The 16,337-nt window shown below is 40.8% G+C and overlaps 1 protein-coding gene and 1 long non-coding RNA gene across 3 annotated transcripts in view; one reads left to right on the top strand and one right to left on the bottom strand.

Annotated features, from left to right (window-relative positions):
- Positions 1–16,337, bottom strand: part of FMNL2 (formin like 2) — a 298,236-nt gene that overhangs the window by 111,051 nt on the left and 170,848 nt on the right. For both annotated transcript variants that reach the window (XM_085873828.1, XM_085873827.1), the window contains exons 5-8: positions 13,126–13,209; positions 12,677–12,856; positions 8,066–8,174; positions 3,978–4,054 (exon numbers count right to left, since the gene is read on the bottom strand). In XM_085873828.1, coding sequence (XP_085729954.1) covers positions 3,978–4,054; positions 8,066–8,174; positions 12,677–12,856; positions 13,126–13,209 — 450 coding nt within the window. The remainder of the gene's footprint in view (positions 1–3,977; positions 4,055–8,065; positions 8,175–12,676; positions 12,857–13,125; positions 13,210–16,337) is intronic.
- The window catches only part of LOC147030118 (uncharacterized), a 159,290-nt gene that overhangs the window by 134,551 nt on the left and 8,402 nt on the right, over positions 1–16,337 (top strand). The window lies entirely within an intron of this gene.

The following is a 16,337-nucleotide window of genomic DNA, read 5'->3' as shown; positions in this document are numbered from 1 at the left end:
ACCCCCCCCCCACCCCCGTAGACCCCCTTACTGAGAGAAGATTTTGATGCGGTCGATACACTTTGGTGCATCAGATGTGAAATATGTTGTGTTCAAGTTTCATCAAAATTGTGTGTGTAGTTTCAGAGAAGAAAGCAAATAGCTATTTTGGGGGGGCCAACCCCCCCCCATTGACCCCTTTACTGAGCACAGATTTTGTTGTGGTCGATAAACTTTGATCCATCAGGGTGGTGAATGTTGTGGTCAAGTTTCATCAAAATCGTGTGTGTAGTTTCGGAGGAGACAACAAATACCTGTTCTTTGGCGGGGATCAACCCCCGGCTCCCCGTAGACCTTTTAATGAGTGCAGATTTTGATGCAGTCGACACACTTTGGTATATTACGGGTGATGAAGGTTGTGGTCAAGTTTCATCGAAATTGTGTGTGTAGTTTTGGAGAAGAGACCCCCCCCCCCACCTCCGTAGGCAATCTTAATGAGCACAGATTCTGATGTGGTCAATACACCTTCATTCGGCATCAGATATGAAGCTTGTGGCCAAGATTCATGAAAATCGTATGTTTGACTGAAGTGATAATGACTGAAGTGTTCACGGACTGACTCACTGATTGATTCACCTACGGACACTGCTCAATTGCATAAGCTCCCCGGCACTACATTCCAGGTGAGTTAATAATGTATTGAATTGAATGTGACTCTCTATGTGACTATATATATATATATATATATATATATATATATATATATATATATATATATATATATATATATATATATATATATATATATATATATATACATACATATACATATATACATATATATATATATATATATATATATAATTATATATATGATGCAAACAGTGGTGTCTGTTCGTCTGTCCCCCGTGTGTGGTGGCTGCTTCCCGTGCTGCGTTTGAAAAGCTGCTGATCGGTTTTTTAGCATTTTCATTTCACTTTTCTTGATGCAATATAGTCAGTCACTTAATCATCCCTTCCAGTAATCTTTAAAATCAGCATTATGAACATCTGGATTAAAATAGATTATATTTTGCAATATTTTGCCCTCGTTTTCGACAAATCCAACATCTGCCGCCCACTGTTGCACTGTCATTTCACGATGGGCAGTTCAAAGAGCTCAGTCAGAGCTTTGGCTCTGATTGAAACCAAGAGTGCAAAATAATTAAGCTTTTTAAAATTCCATGAAATAATTTTAATTGAGAAATTAACTTAAACTCTTTCCGTCACTGGGGACAGGTACTTTTGCTTGCTTTTCCCATCACTGCAGACCGGTACTTTTACTCGTAACATATAAAGGTAATGGAAGCTGCATTATACTGTAACAACAATGATTGTAAGTTAATGACCGTGTAAGAAACAACTTCATTAAAAGTTATGTTGATGTCGATTTATGTCATGCAGAGGGCCAATCTTATATATTATTTCCGAGTTTGTGGTTTCGTGTCGCGCTATCTTCGACTTTGTTCTGCGCTCGAGTAACGTGATATTCGGCTTACATTATCTCAAAGACCATATGAGGTGCATGGTACAAAAAAAGTAAATAAAATGGTTCTGAAACAGTGAAATTGTATTCCACTTACTGCATTAAAGTAAAATTACTACTGATACTCTGCATCAGTTCCTTTCTCAAACACACCCACCCCAACTTGTCGCGCAGAGCACGGGTTATGCTAGTTACAATTTATTTCACTGCAATTGAGGTCCCAATTTGGCTCAATTTTTTTTTATTATTGAACATGAAGTTGAAAATGTAATCCCTGATGTAATATTGCCAGTATTAGTTGTGTTTTGCTCAGGTTAATGGTTGACTCAAATTGTTGTTTGTACTTGAGAGTGATGATAGTCTCGGAGTGAGGTCACTTGGACTGACATCCCAGAGGTTGGGGGTTCCATTCTGGATGAAGGTAGCAATATTTACATTCTAAGATTCTGGAAACCAAGCGAGTCTCAGATGTATGACCAGGTCCCAAACTACCAGGCGTTAAACTTAAAATTATGGTTTGCCTGTTTAGTGTATCCATCTGAAACAGCAGCAGTTGGCAACATTTGAAGTCTGGAGCCTTTTTAAATGTAAACTCAGACAGCTGATAGGATCAAGCAGAAACCCGTTCTTTTAATCTCCCAAATGGTTTAAACATATACTCCAATTGTGTGAATAAATAGTGAAGTTGAATCGTGCAAACTAGGCCGTGCTAATACACTTCAGAAAGAAATCCTCTGCTTTTCCATTGTTGCTTCCCTTTTGTCTGCCCAATTCAGTCTGTCCTTCTCATTTAGCCACCTGCCATCAGCCTGGAAGTCAGCAAGCAACACTCCTGTCCACAGCGGAGCGCAAAAACAGATCCTATCAAGTATGGACGAGTTAGCCTACTTCCCATTAAAATTAAAGTAGTGGAATTAATTAATGCTGATGATGTCAGGTTTTTCCTGTTTTCAAACAGCATAATATTTGACGATCAGTTTGGATTCCATTGTGGTCAGTCAACTGTGGACATGATGTTCCTCCTCTCTTAGCAATGGCTGGATGCCCTAAAGCTCAATGAATAAGTCAGGATCATCTCCTTGGACATATCTTGGGCATTCAACAGTCTAGCATGCTGCTTTTCTTGCGAAGCTCTCTGTCTGCAGCATATAAAGCCACCATCATTAGGAGATTTCTCACTTCCACTCATGCAGTCAATGTGTTGCTAACAATGGATCCCTCTCCTCCCCTCTCCCAGTGGAGGCTGGAGTTCCAAAAGGCAGTGTCTTGGGCTCAGTTGTGCTCCTCATCCACACAACCAATCTTCCCTATGCTGTGGAAAACTCTCCCTTCGTTCTTGTAGACGACGCTACATTATTTTGTGCAGTACCCCCATCTCTCTACTAGGCCTACAGCAGCTGCATCACCCGTTGCTGATTTTGAATTGAGGTTGCTGTGATGAATGGAACATGTCCTTCAATCCTGGAAAATCTTACTGTCTCACCCTGTCCATTTAAAAGGATCGTCAAATTAACCCACCTATCTATTTCTATGGTCAGCCACAGGAAGAGGTTCAGTCTCTTGAGCATCTTGGTCTCACCATCAGCCACATATTTTCCTTGGAAAACCCTCGAGCAGAGCAGGCCTCCAATATCAGCTGCAGACTGGGAATCCTCCGTCGATCCGAGTCTTCCCTCAGTAAATCAAAGCTACTCACAGTCGATAACGCCTTTGCTCGTAGCTCATTACAGAAATGCTCTCCCTGCTGTGCTGCTGCCCAAGTATCACATCTGTTGATTCTGGATTCTGTGAAATCAAAAGCTCTCAACATTATTAGAATCTCCTGTGATGAGGCTGAAACACAGGGTCTGTTGATTTCACATCACAGTTAGGTCGGTGGTCTATGTTTTCTTCCACCATGTCTCTTTTATCTCTCCCTCCGTTGTGTCACTTCTCCCTCCACCACTTATCCAGGACATATGCATTCTTCCAGTAACCCCATCCTGTTTTAAATTTCCAAAATCCAGGCTTATTGCACATGTCAACTCCTTTGTTTCTCTCTTCTCCAGTTTTGGGGACCCTGTTCCAGAGGCTGTCCTGTCCCAGTCTTCTATCCAGAGCTTCAAGCAGGCAGTGCACCACCACCTCGTTTAATCCCCCATCTTGATCCCTGATCCTTATTCACCCCATTATCCCTTCCTAACCCAACCCTCTGACTTGCTGGTTTCAGTGTTTCCTTCCCTTCTCTCTCTGCCTTCCTTTACTGTTCATTTTTTAGCTTGCCAATTGTGCCCAATTGTTGCCCCGCTACCCCCATTGTCATTTCATGATTGCTCTGCCATGAGCCTCACTCACATAGAGGGTGAAAAAGATGTGCAATGCTGAGCTGATATACAGGCAAAACTAATTATGTTATAGTTTGCTCTAAAAAGGTAGAAAAGGATACATCAAACACAACACCGCATTCAAAACCTAAAATTATCGTACTGATTACCTTGGGTTCTTGTTGTTGAGGCTGAGTGCAATCTCATTCACACACTGTGGATGGGCCATGACCATGTTGAAACCATACTGGATAAGGACAAAAGGGAAGACAGTTGGAGCTCACAATTCCTGTTATAATATCAAAATAAGTGCGATGTTAAAGTTAATATCTTTCTTTCATAAGAACATAATAAGTCATATTTGTAAAACACATTGAAGAGTAAGCATGCAGTGTCGTTTTGCGTCGAAAGTGAAGTAGTATTATTAAGAACGACCAGGGGTGCCTGGCATTACCTGGTGCTGTTTTAATCCTGTTGGCACTTTGAAGAAATGTAATTTTGCTTTTTGTTTTCTTGTGGCAGCCAAAAGCACTTCCCTACACCCACTAAGGAATGTGTTGGGAATAATTTGACATTACCTTTCACGGAGCTACAAAAGGCGTACGTACTATCCAGCGATAAAAAGAGAAATCCAAAAAAGGAAAACCAAACTTCTTTTTTCAAAAAATTTAAAAATCTTGTTTTGACTAAAATGCTCCACTCCACTCACTGATGAACCTCTGAAAGTATGATGAAGATCAGTTTGGCCATCTCTGAGAAAAATGGCAACACACACACACACACACACACACACACACACACACACACACACACACACACACACACACACACACACACACACACACACACACACACACACACACACACACACACACACACCTCTTATAGTATACAATATACTATAGATGTACTAAAGCTAATGATCTCCACAAGGCTGGAAATATAACAAATATGATTATAATATTTCAATACAGATTAAATTGTTTGAAATTACGACCATCCTACTTGATTAAACAAGGCAATCCTCTGTATGTGATGTGTATGTACATCTGAACATCATAGAAAAACACAGGACTGGCCTGATCTCCATCAAATTTTACATACGTGGTGGTAGTACACACGGTCAGGCCATGGGCAAGCCCCCCACCTCCCCAGGGAAAGGGGGGGGGAGATGACTTGCCAATGCTCCTGAAAGGAGTGGGTACGTATTCCTCATCATCTTAATAATCCAATCCAAACAAAATTAAAACCTCTACTTTGCAAAGGCAAGTCGAATGGCACCCGGAGTGACAATTTGGCAGTAAGTTTCACTTAATCTAAAGCTGAGATCCATTCTGTGCATTAAAAAATAAATCCCAGGAAAGAATATGAAACGAAGTCACATCTTCGATCAAAGTTTGTGCCAGGATTCTCCAGTTATTCCTTTTTATAATCTCGGCTTAATGGAGGCGAGACCCATTGTGTCTAATACCGTTTTATTGATTCTGGAGTAAATGTGTACCGGATTACATTGAGCCGTCGCTGATGGGACAAAGCACATTGACTACATGATCAGGCCTTGTGACAACTCAGGCGTAACTGTGTTAGATACAAACTGTTCCACATCTTCCTTTTTCAACGTGAACCCCTAAAAGAACATGCCATTGTTGATTGTGTAAGAGATTTTGATGTTGACTGCAAAACGATTTGATTCAGCTGTAGAAATCAGCAGCAATGTGAACGGAGCCATCACCATAAGGCTATGGCCTGAATTATTAGTGTCCAAATTCTATGTACATTTAATGGTCTTTCAATGTAAAACCTTCAACAATATTAAATGACAAAGGTTTCAGATCCTGGTCGATATAGGACAATGATCAGATCAGATGACCAAACCTTTCATAATTCCCAATTGCACTATCAATCAATTTGGTCAAAGCAATGCATAAGGAGTGCAACTCTGGGAAAAGTTTCTCAAATTATGCCAGAGTGTTCCAGTGAAGGGACGGGTTTACTCATATACTGCAACCAGGGTGTAGCTGATGCTGTTGAGAAGAGTTCAAACTACATGGTATCCCAGAAACCTCTGTGCCATAGTATCCCAGAAACCTCTGCACATGCTAAATAAAAATAACACACAATGACTAGAAACAGCATGGAATAATAATACCCTGTATTCTTCTTCTTCTTCTTCTTCTTCTTCTTCTTCTTCTTCCATATGGCAGCTTGGCTGCTGGGTAGCTATCATTTCGTTGGGGCACAATGATGCTGCTGATTCTGTGCCCCTATACCAGTACACTGGTACTCATTTTGCCGACCTCAGAAGGATGACAGGCTGAGTCAACCCCATCTGGTGTTAATTCAATGGGTACAGGGCTTGTACTCAGAACCCTAAGATCCCAAGCGAGCTACCCTAACTGCCAAGCCAACAATAGGTTTAAGACACTGTGTTGAAGTTTCCGTTCTTACTGAGAAATTACACCACAGAAATCTGTGTGGGCACTGTTTCAATATACATGGTGTTGGCTTAATGGTTTGGGTGGTGGGCTTGGGATCCCAGGAACCTGAGTTGAAATCCCTCTCGGATGTTGAATTAATATCAGGTGTGGTTGACTCTGCCTGTCATCCTTCCGAGGTCGGCAAAATGAGTGCCAGCATGCTGGTATCCCTGTGTCGTTGTGGCGACCCGTCCAGGATTGTGCCCAATAGCCAAGGAGACTGCTTAGGCAGCAACAACGCTCTGCACAGAGGATGGTCCCAATGGATGGATGGATTGTTTCAATGCAGCATCCATCTGGATGGTGTGTCATGAGCAAGATGAAGCTCCTTTTCCAGGAAGTCAGGACAATTTGTATTCTAGAAGTGTCAAATGCATGGATTAATAGTTCACATGAAACACAACCTCACTAAAGAAGTCCAGTCTGTGATACCACTGAACAGTGGTTGAAATGTTCTCTAATACATGCTCACATAATTTGAATCGGCAGTTTGTGTAGTAGTCATTAAGGTCATGCAAATGTAGGCCTTGCAAGGGTGATATCCACACTTCTTCAGCATATGGAGGACGTTGTATTTGTAAATTCCATGTTATAATGTTGCATCTGCCACACCGATTTCTATAGACGTGCTGCAACTACTTCTTGGACACGGTGTTTCTTGTTAGGACTGGTGCTCCTCTGAGATAGACCTTGTGGCTTCTTCTCACCAATGCTTCCATTTTGAAGAAACAATTATTTCATTGTGAATGGATCACCCAGTGGAATACATATTGAAATCGCCAGTACTTTCCAGGTCATTATCATGTATAATCGCCCAGGCTTCAACCTTCGACTTTTCCTCGCTGCTGTACTCCGTTCAGTTAAATAAGTTGATAGGACACTCAATTTAACATGAAATAAAGGGTTAATCTCAATGTTGATAACCATTAATATCGGCAGGTGTGGATACAAAACTACACATTCTTAAATGCTGTTGAACACGTGAAGATATTTCCTGAACATGATGTATACAGTGCAGGCATACACACAAATAGTTCGAAACACAACAATCACACTCTTTCAACCAGGCAGTCTTTTTGTGTCCCATGACACTAACTCAGCTCAAGCTTGAAATGTCCCCTGTGATATTCTTTGCGTTTGGTTTCTGCTTCTACCAGTGGAGATTTCAAGCCCTCTGAGAGCACAGGAGGTAACTAACTTATAAAGTAGGCAATCAAAAAAAAAAAAACATGGCTCGGCATCTTCCGGAACACTCTTTTCCACCTCTGAATACCAAGGTCATACCGAACAGTGCGACTTTTTGAGAAACAGTCTTGGCTACAAAGAATCAGTGCAGGAGATTCAGAAAAGCCCCGTTTATCACATTCCTCCAAAATTCTATTTCAAATGACTGATTTATGAATACATCACTGGTGCTTATTTCTGTTTATCTTCATATTATACTGCACATATAACGAACACACAAACACAAACTAACTGCAATTGGAAACTGTCTGGGGCTCAGTGACGATACCGATAATAGCCCTCGGAACAAAAACTTTGAGAACAAGAAAACTACACACAGCTTGGTCCATGAATCGTGGTCCCTTACTGAAACGCAGGTGGATACTTCAAGACCTGGGAGGACTCCGTTACACCTTCTGAAACCCGAATATGGAGATACCAACCAACATATCTCTCTCTCTCTCTCAAATATTATTTTGCATTATCATCACGAAACAAAAGCAATGCTTTGTGCATGTACATTTACTGCCAGGTCTATTGCACACAAAGTGTCTCACCTGGTAATTCATGATAGCACGTAGGCACATAATGCACACATGCACGTCATCTTTCTGGCTCACCAACCGAGAGTTTTTGAGTGTCTTGCGACTCGGCAAACTATTATAGCTGTGTGAGAGAACAATTAAACATTTAAAACTCTTTTCTTTTGTCAAATAGAGTAATATAGTTTATTGTATATGAAATATGGTTATATTTGTTTAAGTGTATTTTACATTATCATACTATACTCTGCACTGAGTTTTAAGGGAAATGAGATTCTCATTACAAATTAGTTATATATATATATATATATATATATATATATATATATATATATATATATATATATATATATATATATATATATATATATATATATATATGGAAATTGTGATGGGGCATGGGGATGAGCATACATTGAAGGAATGTGGTAGTGAGGATAGTGTGGTTGGCAGTGGGTCAGGAATGGTTATGGGTGAGGGGAGAAGAAATTCTGATATAATTACTACACACTTATTATCTGTGCCACTGAAGGTGGATGGAGGTTATGTTTTCACCCCTTTTTATTTCTCTGTTTGTCTGTTCGGTTCACTGTAAGCAGGATAACTCTAAAGGTTATACACGGATTCGGACGAAAGTTGATGGGCAGGTTGGGTGTGTTACATGGACTAATTGATTAGATTTTGGTGAAGATCTGAATCAGAATACTAAAATTTCCTGAGTGATTCTTCACCATTGAGAAATAGGGCCAAAAACGATATGTAGCATCATGTCTCAAAGTTAGGGGGGAGTTTGTTTTTTTGTTTTGTATACATAGTCAAGGCTTGTGGAAGAGCTGGTACAAGTACACTGAATGGACCAGGATGTAACAAGACTAAAGGAACAGTAGAGAGAGGAGGGAAGCACCAACAGCAGAATTGAAGGCCAAGATTGGCAGACTTGAACAAACAATGGATGTGGAGAGGAATGGGTGGCAGGAGAGGATGCAGAGGGTGAACAAGATGGATACAGAAGGAAACTCTCAGGAGGGAAAACTTTTAGAAAGCATTCTGGTGGAGTTGTTAATATGGGAAATTGGGAAGAGAGCTAGGGTGGGGTGAGGAGGGAGGGCTGGGATTAATGAGGGCTGAAAAGATCATGGTTTTGGATTGGGGACGATCTGAGATGGTGTTGAGCAGCTGTATTGAAGACCTGGATGGAAGATTGAGATTGAAGAGAATGAGGAAGTTGGTTCCACAAGCAGGTTAAAAAAAGGAACAAATGGGTGGAGGTGAGCAGTGATCCTGGATTTACGTAGTTTCACCAGAAAGGGGATGATGGTAGACCAGGTGCACCCTGCAGGAACCTGGGGAGGACAAAGCATGCATGGAAAGAGCAGAGGGTGCAAGACCAGAAATAAGGTTGTGGAAGACAGAGAGACCATCAACCTGTCTGCAATGGGAAAGTGATTGGCCCATAGACTCAGCTACAGCATAGGAGATTCCAATGACCTTGAAGACCTTGGTTTTCACGGAATCGGGCTGAGCAAGATGTGAGGCAGGGAAGCAGGCCAGAGGGAGAGCAGTACTCCATCAAACTGTGGCTGAAAGCCTTGTTAGTGGATGGGATTTCAGGTGTGCCAAGGAAGGACTTTGTATGACGGGGGATGCCTCGTCAGTGGCTGGCTTTGGAGGCCAACTTTGAAATGTGGTTTCCCCAATAAAGTTAATGGCTGATAGTGAGTGAAACCCAGGAGTTTAAGTGACAACTTCCTCAAGATGACTGTAAATAAAGCAGATGGGAGGATTTGCCAGTCGATCCATTCAGAGAGAGATCATGAGAATGTGATATTTGTCAATATCGAAAGAGATATTCTAAGTGTTTGACCAGCTTTTGACATTTTTCAAGGTCTGAAGAGAGAGAAGGGGCTGCAGATAACCTGTCTGAAGGATGAGTGATGTCACGGCAGAGGGTGGAGTCCTCATCAAATACATAAACTGATTTTCCAGAGAGTCAGAAATCATTTATTAACATCAGGAATAGGACCGGGCCCAGAACAGTGCTTGGCAGGGACAGAAGATGAAAGGATTCCGTTGAGTGCCACACATTGGCTACGGGAGTCGAGGAAGTCAGGAAGCCATGTGTGGAGTTGGCCTTGAAAGCCATAGGCATTGAGTTTGGAGAGCAAGGTTGAACGCCAGACTGTATCAAAAGCATGAGATATGTCCAGAGAGACGGCCATGAACTCATGTCTGACACTGACGGCCTCCATCCATTGTTTGGCGAGTAGAAGAAGCATGCTCAAGGTCGTGTGACCGGAACAGAATCCCAATTGGTGATCTGAGATGAGGTTGTTGGAGAAAAGGAAGGATTTCGTATCAACTGCAATGATGGATTCCATGACCTTGCTGATAGGTCTGTAGTTAAGGGGATCCATTTTTGCACCTTTTTTATGGAATGCAGTGATGTTGGCAGATTTCTAATCAGATGGAAGATAACATAGCATAAATGATAGGCTGAAAATGGCAGAGGGAGTATGTGCAAGAGCAGCAGAGCAGGCTTTTACGACACTTGAGCCGATGCTGTCCGGTCCAGTTGCAGAGTCAGAATAAAGGGTTGAAAGAACATTGTCCACCTTCACAGGTGCAAAAGACACAGTGTCCATGAGCAGTTGGGTACAACAGGGAAGGATGGGTACTGAGAGTTTGGGGTTGGGGACAAAAGATTTGGAAGCAAACACAGAATTGTGGCATTCAGCCTTCTCACTCATGGAGTCGGTTGTGATACCATTTGAAGAGAGGTAAGGGTTGGAATGGAAGCATACACCAGATACAGAGTTAATAAAATGCCCCCGGTTTTAGAGGAGGGGAGACAAGTTTGAAAGACCATTTTTATGGTTGGACAGATGTTGTTTTCTTGTTTTTCTAAGAGTGGATACACACTTGTTGTGGATGTTTTTGTTCTTTTTGTACATCATTGAGGCTCATGGAAAAGCTAGTACACTGAATGGATCAGGACGTAACGGGACAAAAAGGAACAGTAGAGAGAGGGGGACACCAACCACAGAGTTGAAGGCCAAGATAGAGGGAGACTTGGACAAATAATGGGTGTAGGGGGGAATGTGTGGCAGGAGAGGAAGCATGTGGTGGACAAAGTGGATGCAGAAGGAAACTCTCAGGAGGGAAAACTAGAAATTTGGAAGGAAGTGGCATTTGGATGCAGTGGGGTTTACGAGGGTAGAAAAGATCATAGTTTTGGATTGGGAATGATCTGAGATGGTGGTGAACAGCTGTCTTGAAGACCTGGAGGGAAGAATGAGATTGAAGGACTTTTTGGAATACACTGAGATTACCTTCAGTTTGATTAGCTTTCCAGGACAAAACTGGGTGGACAAGTTGGGTAGTTGACAAGATCAAGCTGATTTTACTTTGGTTAAGCTCTGGATCCAGATCCGGAATATCAATGGGATACAAAACGTAAATTGTTCAGCCTGGCAGAGGTATGCTCTCTACCGAGTGCCGTTCTAGTTCTCACTTGCTGTGCCATGGAGGCTCACAATTAATGCAGCAATTGTAACTTGAATTAAAAACAAAAATCACTGGGAATATAAAAAAATATGCAACCATTCTCTGTATCAGTTGTAAACTGAGCTAGAACTTTTGTATTTCTCATCATTTAGAAAATAATTATTGAACCTCCAATTGAAATGCTCTATTAAAGTAATTCTTGAAATGTTAGATGAAAGTTTTCTTGAATGAAGAAAATGTAACATAACATCTTTCAGGGAAGCAAATGAAAATGTGTTATTAAATTGAGTAAAACAATTGAAGAAACTTTTGATCCTTATCTGAAAGTACTAAAATCCGAGCAACAAAAAGCTTTATATATATATATATATATATATATATATATATATATATATATATATATATATATATATATATATATATATATATATATATATATGTGTGTGTAAAAAAATAGAACCTAAGAAAAGTCTTTCATGCCTTTTTTAAACCTTTTTTTATTTTATCTTTTATTTTTTTTTAAACTACCTCATTTAAAAGAAGCGGTGTACACACACAGGTGAAATTCCATAAATCCAATTCATTAACCTTGATAGCTGTCTTACAGCCAACTCCAGATATTACCAAAGACAACTCAGTGACAATCAATTACTAATACCATCTCCTTTGTCAGAAGGCAGGATTATTTAGACCCCCCCCCCACCGCCCATGAGCACAAATACAGCATATGAACAGCGAGATCAAAATAAGTATTGCTCGCAAACACAGTACAAAAGTAGCAGCACAAAGAGGAGGGCATCAGGTCAGTTGTTGAGCCAGGATCTGAAACATGCAGTTTCCAGGGAGGTAAAATGCTTAGCTACAGGATTGAGTGTGAATACATGAAGAAGTGCAAGGAGGAGGTACATCAATGCTGTACAACAGAGACCACAACAGCACTGCAACATACCCATCACTGTCAGTAGAGCACCCAAAAATCCAGGTGAGGAGGAAAGGCAAAAATTGCAGTTATATAAATAATGGCAACCACAAACAGTTCTTGGATATCAAATTGAACTGTGGAGGTACTTGTATTTGTTTGCGAATATTATTAGGCATTTTAAGTATCTCGACAGATCTCACCGCAGGCTTAAGTGCTGTCGAGGGGCCTTTGCAGTATTGCTGCTGCCACTGCTATTGCTGCTGCAAACCGCTGCTTGCAGCCCATTGTTCTTGCCAGAAAGGTCTTCAATCGAGCGGTCCAGGGACTTGGATCGGCTGAGCAAGCCACCGTTGGAATTTTCAGCACCATCAATGTCAAACCTGTGTGGAACAGCAACCAGTGTGAAAACCTCCAGAGGGTGTGAAAATGCAATGTAAGGAACACTCAAACCTGGCCAAAATTGTTTGCACCAGAGGACTTCAAGACACACTTTAAAGTCTTTGCAAGATAATCATGCTATAATTCATTTTGTCTCAAATGAGTTGCATATATGATGCCCATATGAACTAAAGCAAGCTGAACAGGAATAAAAAAAGATAAATAATGCAAACAGATACAAATAAATATTTAGTACATCATTGCAACTCACGTGACTGCATACTGTGCAAAAGATAAGTACTCGATAAGCACGTCAAGCCCTTTGTTCTCTTCATTCAGAAACTCGCGGACCCACCTGGCCAAAAAATGCAAAAATAAATAAATTGATGCAATGTGTTTTATCGTCCTCAACAGTTTTGAGGCAACTAAAAAACTGTGAGCTTTCCTGTAAAGTTCAAAGATAGGAGCATAACATAGTATATGTTGAACATGACCAAATATTTCAGATCCTCGTGGAATTCCCAAAATCCAGGTTCATTGCTCACCTCCACTCGGTGAGTAATCCTTGACAGGCTGGCCTAAACTTTATTTCTGGAAATTTGTTCCTCTTTTCTCTTGGTTGTGGAACCAACTTCTTTCGTCTCTGCATTCTCATTCTTCCCTCCAGCGTTTCAAGATGGCTTTTCACCTCCACCTAAGGTTATCCCCAATCTATACTCATGATCTTTTCTCCCATCATTAACCTTCCAAAAGTCCCACCCTTAACTTTCCAGGTTATTGTTTTTTTGTTACTTTATCCTTCAACCTACCTCTCTATTTTTTTGTTAAATTGCCATTTCATCCTGTCCTTTCAGCCCCTTTCTTATATTGTTTGAGTTTTATCCAAGCTTGCTCACCCATTGTGTCTTCATCCCAGACTCGGTGGCACAATGGTTAAAGCATCTGCTCTGAGTGCGGGAGGTCAGCGATTCAAGCTAATGTAACGACGGTTTGAGCCTCAGTCGAGTCATATCAAAGACTACAAAAATGGTCCATGCTGCTTCCTTGGTTAAGCCTGGTGTTGGCTTAGTGGTTAGGGTGGCGGCTTGGGATCCAAGGGTCCTGAGTTCAAGCCCCGTTGGCTGCTGAATTAACACCAGGGGGTTGACTCAGCCCATCATCCTTCTGAGGTCGGCGAAATGAGTGCCAGTGTACTGGTCCCGGTGTATGCCCCGGTTAGAATAGGTGTACCATATCCCTGTGTGTCGTAAGAGGCGACCAGGGTTGGCGTCAGGAAGGGCATCCGGCCATGAAACATTGCCTTAAGAAAAAGCCAAACCCCTGCACAGCAGGGAAAAATGGCTGTAAAAACGGTCATTTTTTTATTATTTGCTTCCTTGGTTGATGCTCAGTATTCATAAGGACAGAGCATGGACAAACAACCATAAGATGGAAAAACTGGTGATGGCTTTGATGGGCCTAATGGATCCTTTTGCGTCAAAGTTCCTTACAAGGGAACACATTATTAATTCATTTATTATTATTATTATTGTTATTATCATCCCCTTCTCACTCTTCCTCCAAATGTCCCTCCTCCCTGCTGTTGGTGTTCCTATTGTGTGTTCTCGCTATTTCACGAGCCTCAACTTTGATCATACAAAAACATTTCACAATACAAATTTTTATATTGTCGTTTGATCAAGCTTATTACCCCTGACTACACTCTGCTCTTTCCTTAACAGGTTGGCCCAAACTATATTTTGGGGAATGTAGATGCTCAAAATTTAAATTTTTTAAAGTAAGTGTCCTCATTCAGTCTCATAATCTCCACCAGTATGTCCCTTCCTGTCTATACAACTGTGCTGCTCCATTTCCATGTTCACCTCCCAACCTCAGTTGATGGATTCCTACATTTAAGCCAATGCGATTTGCTTTTTCACCATGGAAATTGAATATGACTGATAGTCCAGGCACCCTGTGAATATACCCGAAACAAATTGCAATAGTTTTCAGACATTATTTTTCCAAGTCCTTATACATCTGGGAGATTCATATTGAAAATCTACCAAAATAAAAATAGTGGAACATATTTTTAGGGAGACAGTTTAGCCGTACCCCCTTAAATTCCAGAAATTGTATCGGGTGAAAATACAAAATAACAGAAATACATCCAAATGCTTTCAAAATGAGTTATAAATGTTATGGATGAATCATATAGTCATATTAAATGTCACTATTAGTCCAGTTTATACAAACAACAAGAGTTCAGTAGAGTGCAAACCCTGTCCTGGCCAAAAACGCGGATCGATTTTTACCTCAATACCGATGTACTTGTATTGTTGTCATGTAAAGCACAAAATAGGCCAATGTACTCCTATTTATGTTATAATATGATCTACATACATATATCCATGACCATGATTCTTTAAAATGTGTAGCTCTGCAAGTTTTACACTGTGTGAGATCAGTTTAGTAATGATTTATTGATGATTTTTTTTGCAGAAAGTCTGAAGTGAAACATCAAGATGGATGACTGTGTAATTTGCCAAAAAACAGTGTCAGGTGGAGAGCGAACTGTTACATTAACACAAAAGGGATGTGATAGTATCCTGAAAGCCAGCGAAGCCAGAGGCAAAGATATAACAGTCGCAGGTGGCCAGTCTGTCCATGTGAAGTGCAGAAGTGACTATACCAACCCGAGATCAATCCTGTATCACAACAAACGTAAACTTTCTGGTGAACAGGATCATCATCTTCAGCACACACTTAGATCGAAAGAAACAACATTCAGTTATGACGAGGATTGTGTAATGTGTGGTTGTCTAGATGTATACAAAGGCAAGAAATCAGAACATAAACTTATTCCTGTTAGAAAAATGGATTTCCAGAACAAAATACTGAAGGAATGTGATGAGTTCAAGGGAGAATGGGCTGACATTGTAAGAGGTAGGGTGCTTTTTGTTCAAGACCTGCCTGCTGCAGATGCAGTATATCACAACATTTGTAGTGTTAACTTTAGAACAGGGAAACAAGTGCCAATCGTTTTTCAGCAAGCCATAGAGCAGAGAGCTGCAAAATGCAAGAAAATCAGTGGAAGTGGTAGACCCAAGGACTCGAAAAAATCCGAAGCTTTTCAAGCAGTAGTAGATTATCTTGAAAACAATGATGACAAGCAGGTGACCATCAACGATTTGATAATCAAGATGAAAGAATATCTCCAAGATACTGACATAGAGCCGTGCAGCTTTCCACATATGAAATCTGAACTAAAAAAACATTTCAGTGACAGAATAACCATCACAGAGATCAATGGCAAGCAAAATGTAGTAACATTTCACACCACCACTTCCAACATCCTACATAGTTTTCATCAACAAACGATGCAAGACAAAAAGGATGAGAAGACCCACATAATTGAAGCAGAAGCTAAGTTCATAAAACAGGACATAAAAGACCTTAATCAGACCAGGAACACCTATCCCACTGCCGCCGAAATATCAACAG

This window comes from Eptatretus burgeri, chromosome 3 (assembly GCF_056783735.1).
Source record: "Eptatretus burgeri isolate ZD-2024b chromosome 3, Ebu_testis_v1, whole genome shotgun sequence".
Taxonomy (NCBI): Eukaryota; Metazoa; Chordata; class Myxini; order Myxiniformes; family Myxinidae; genus Eptatretus; species Eptatretus burgeri.
Note: the sequence above shows the minus strand (reverse complement) of the source record. Positions and strands in the feature narration are given on the sequence as shown.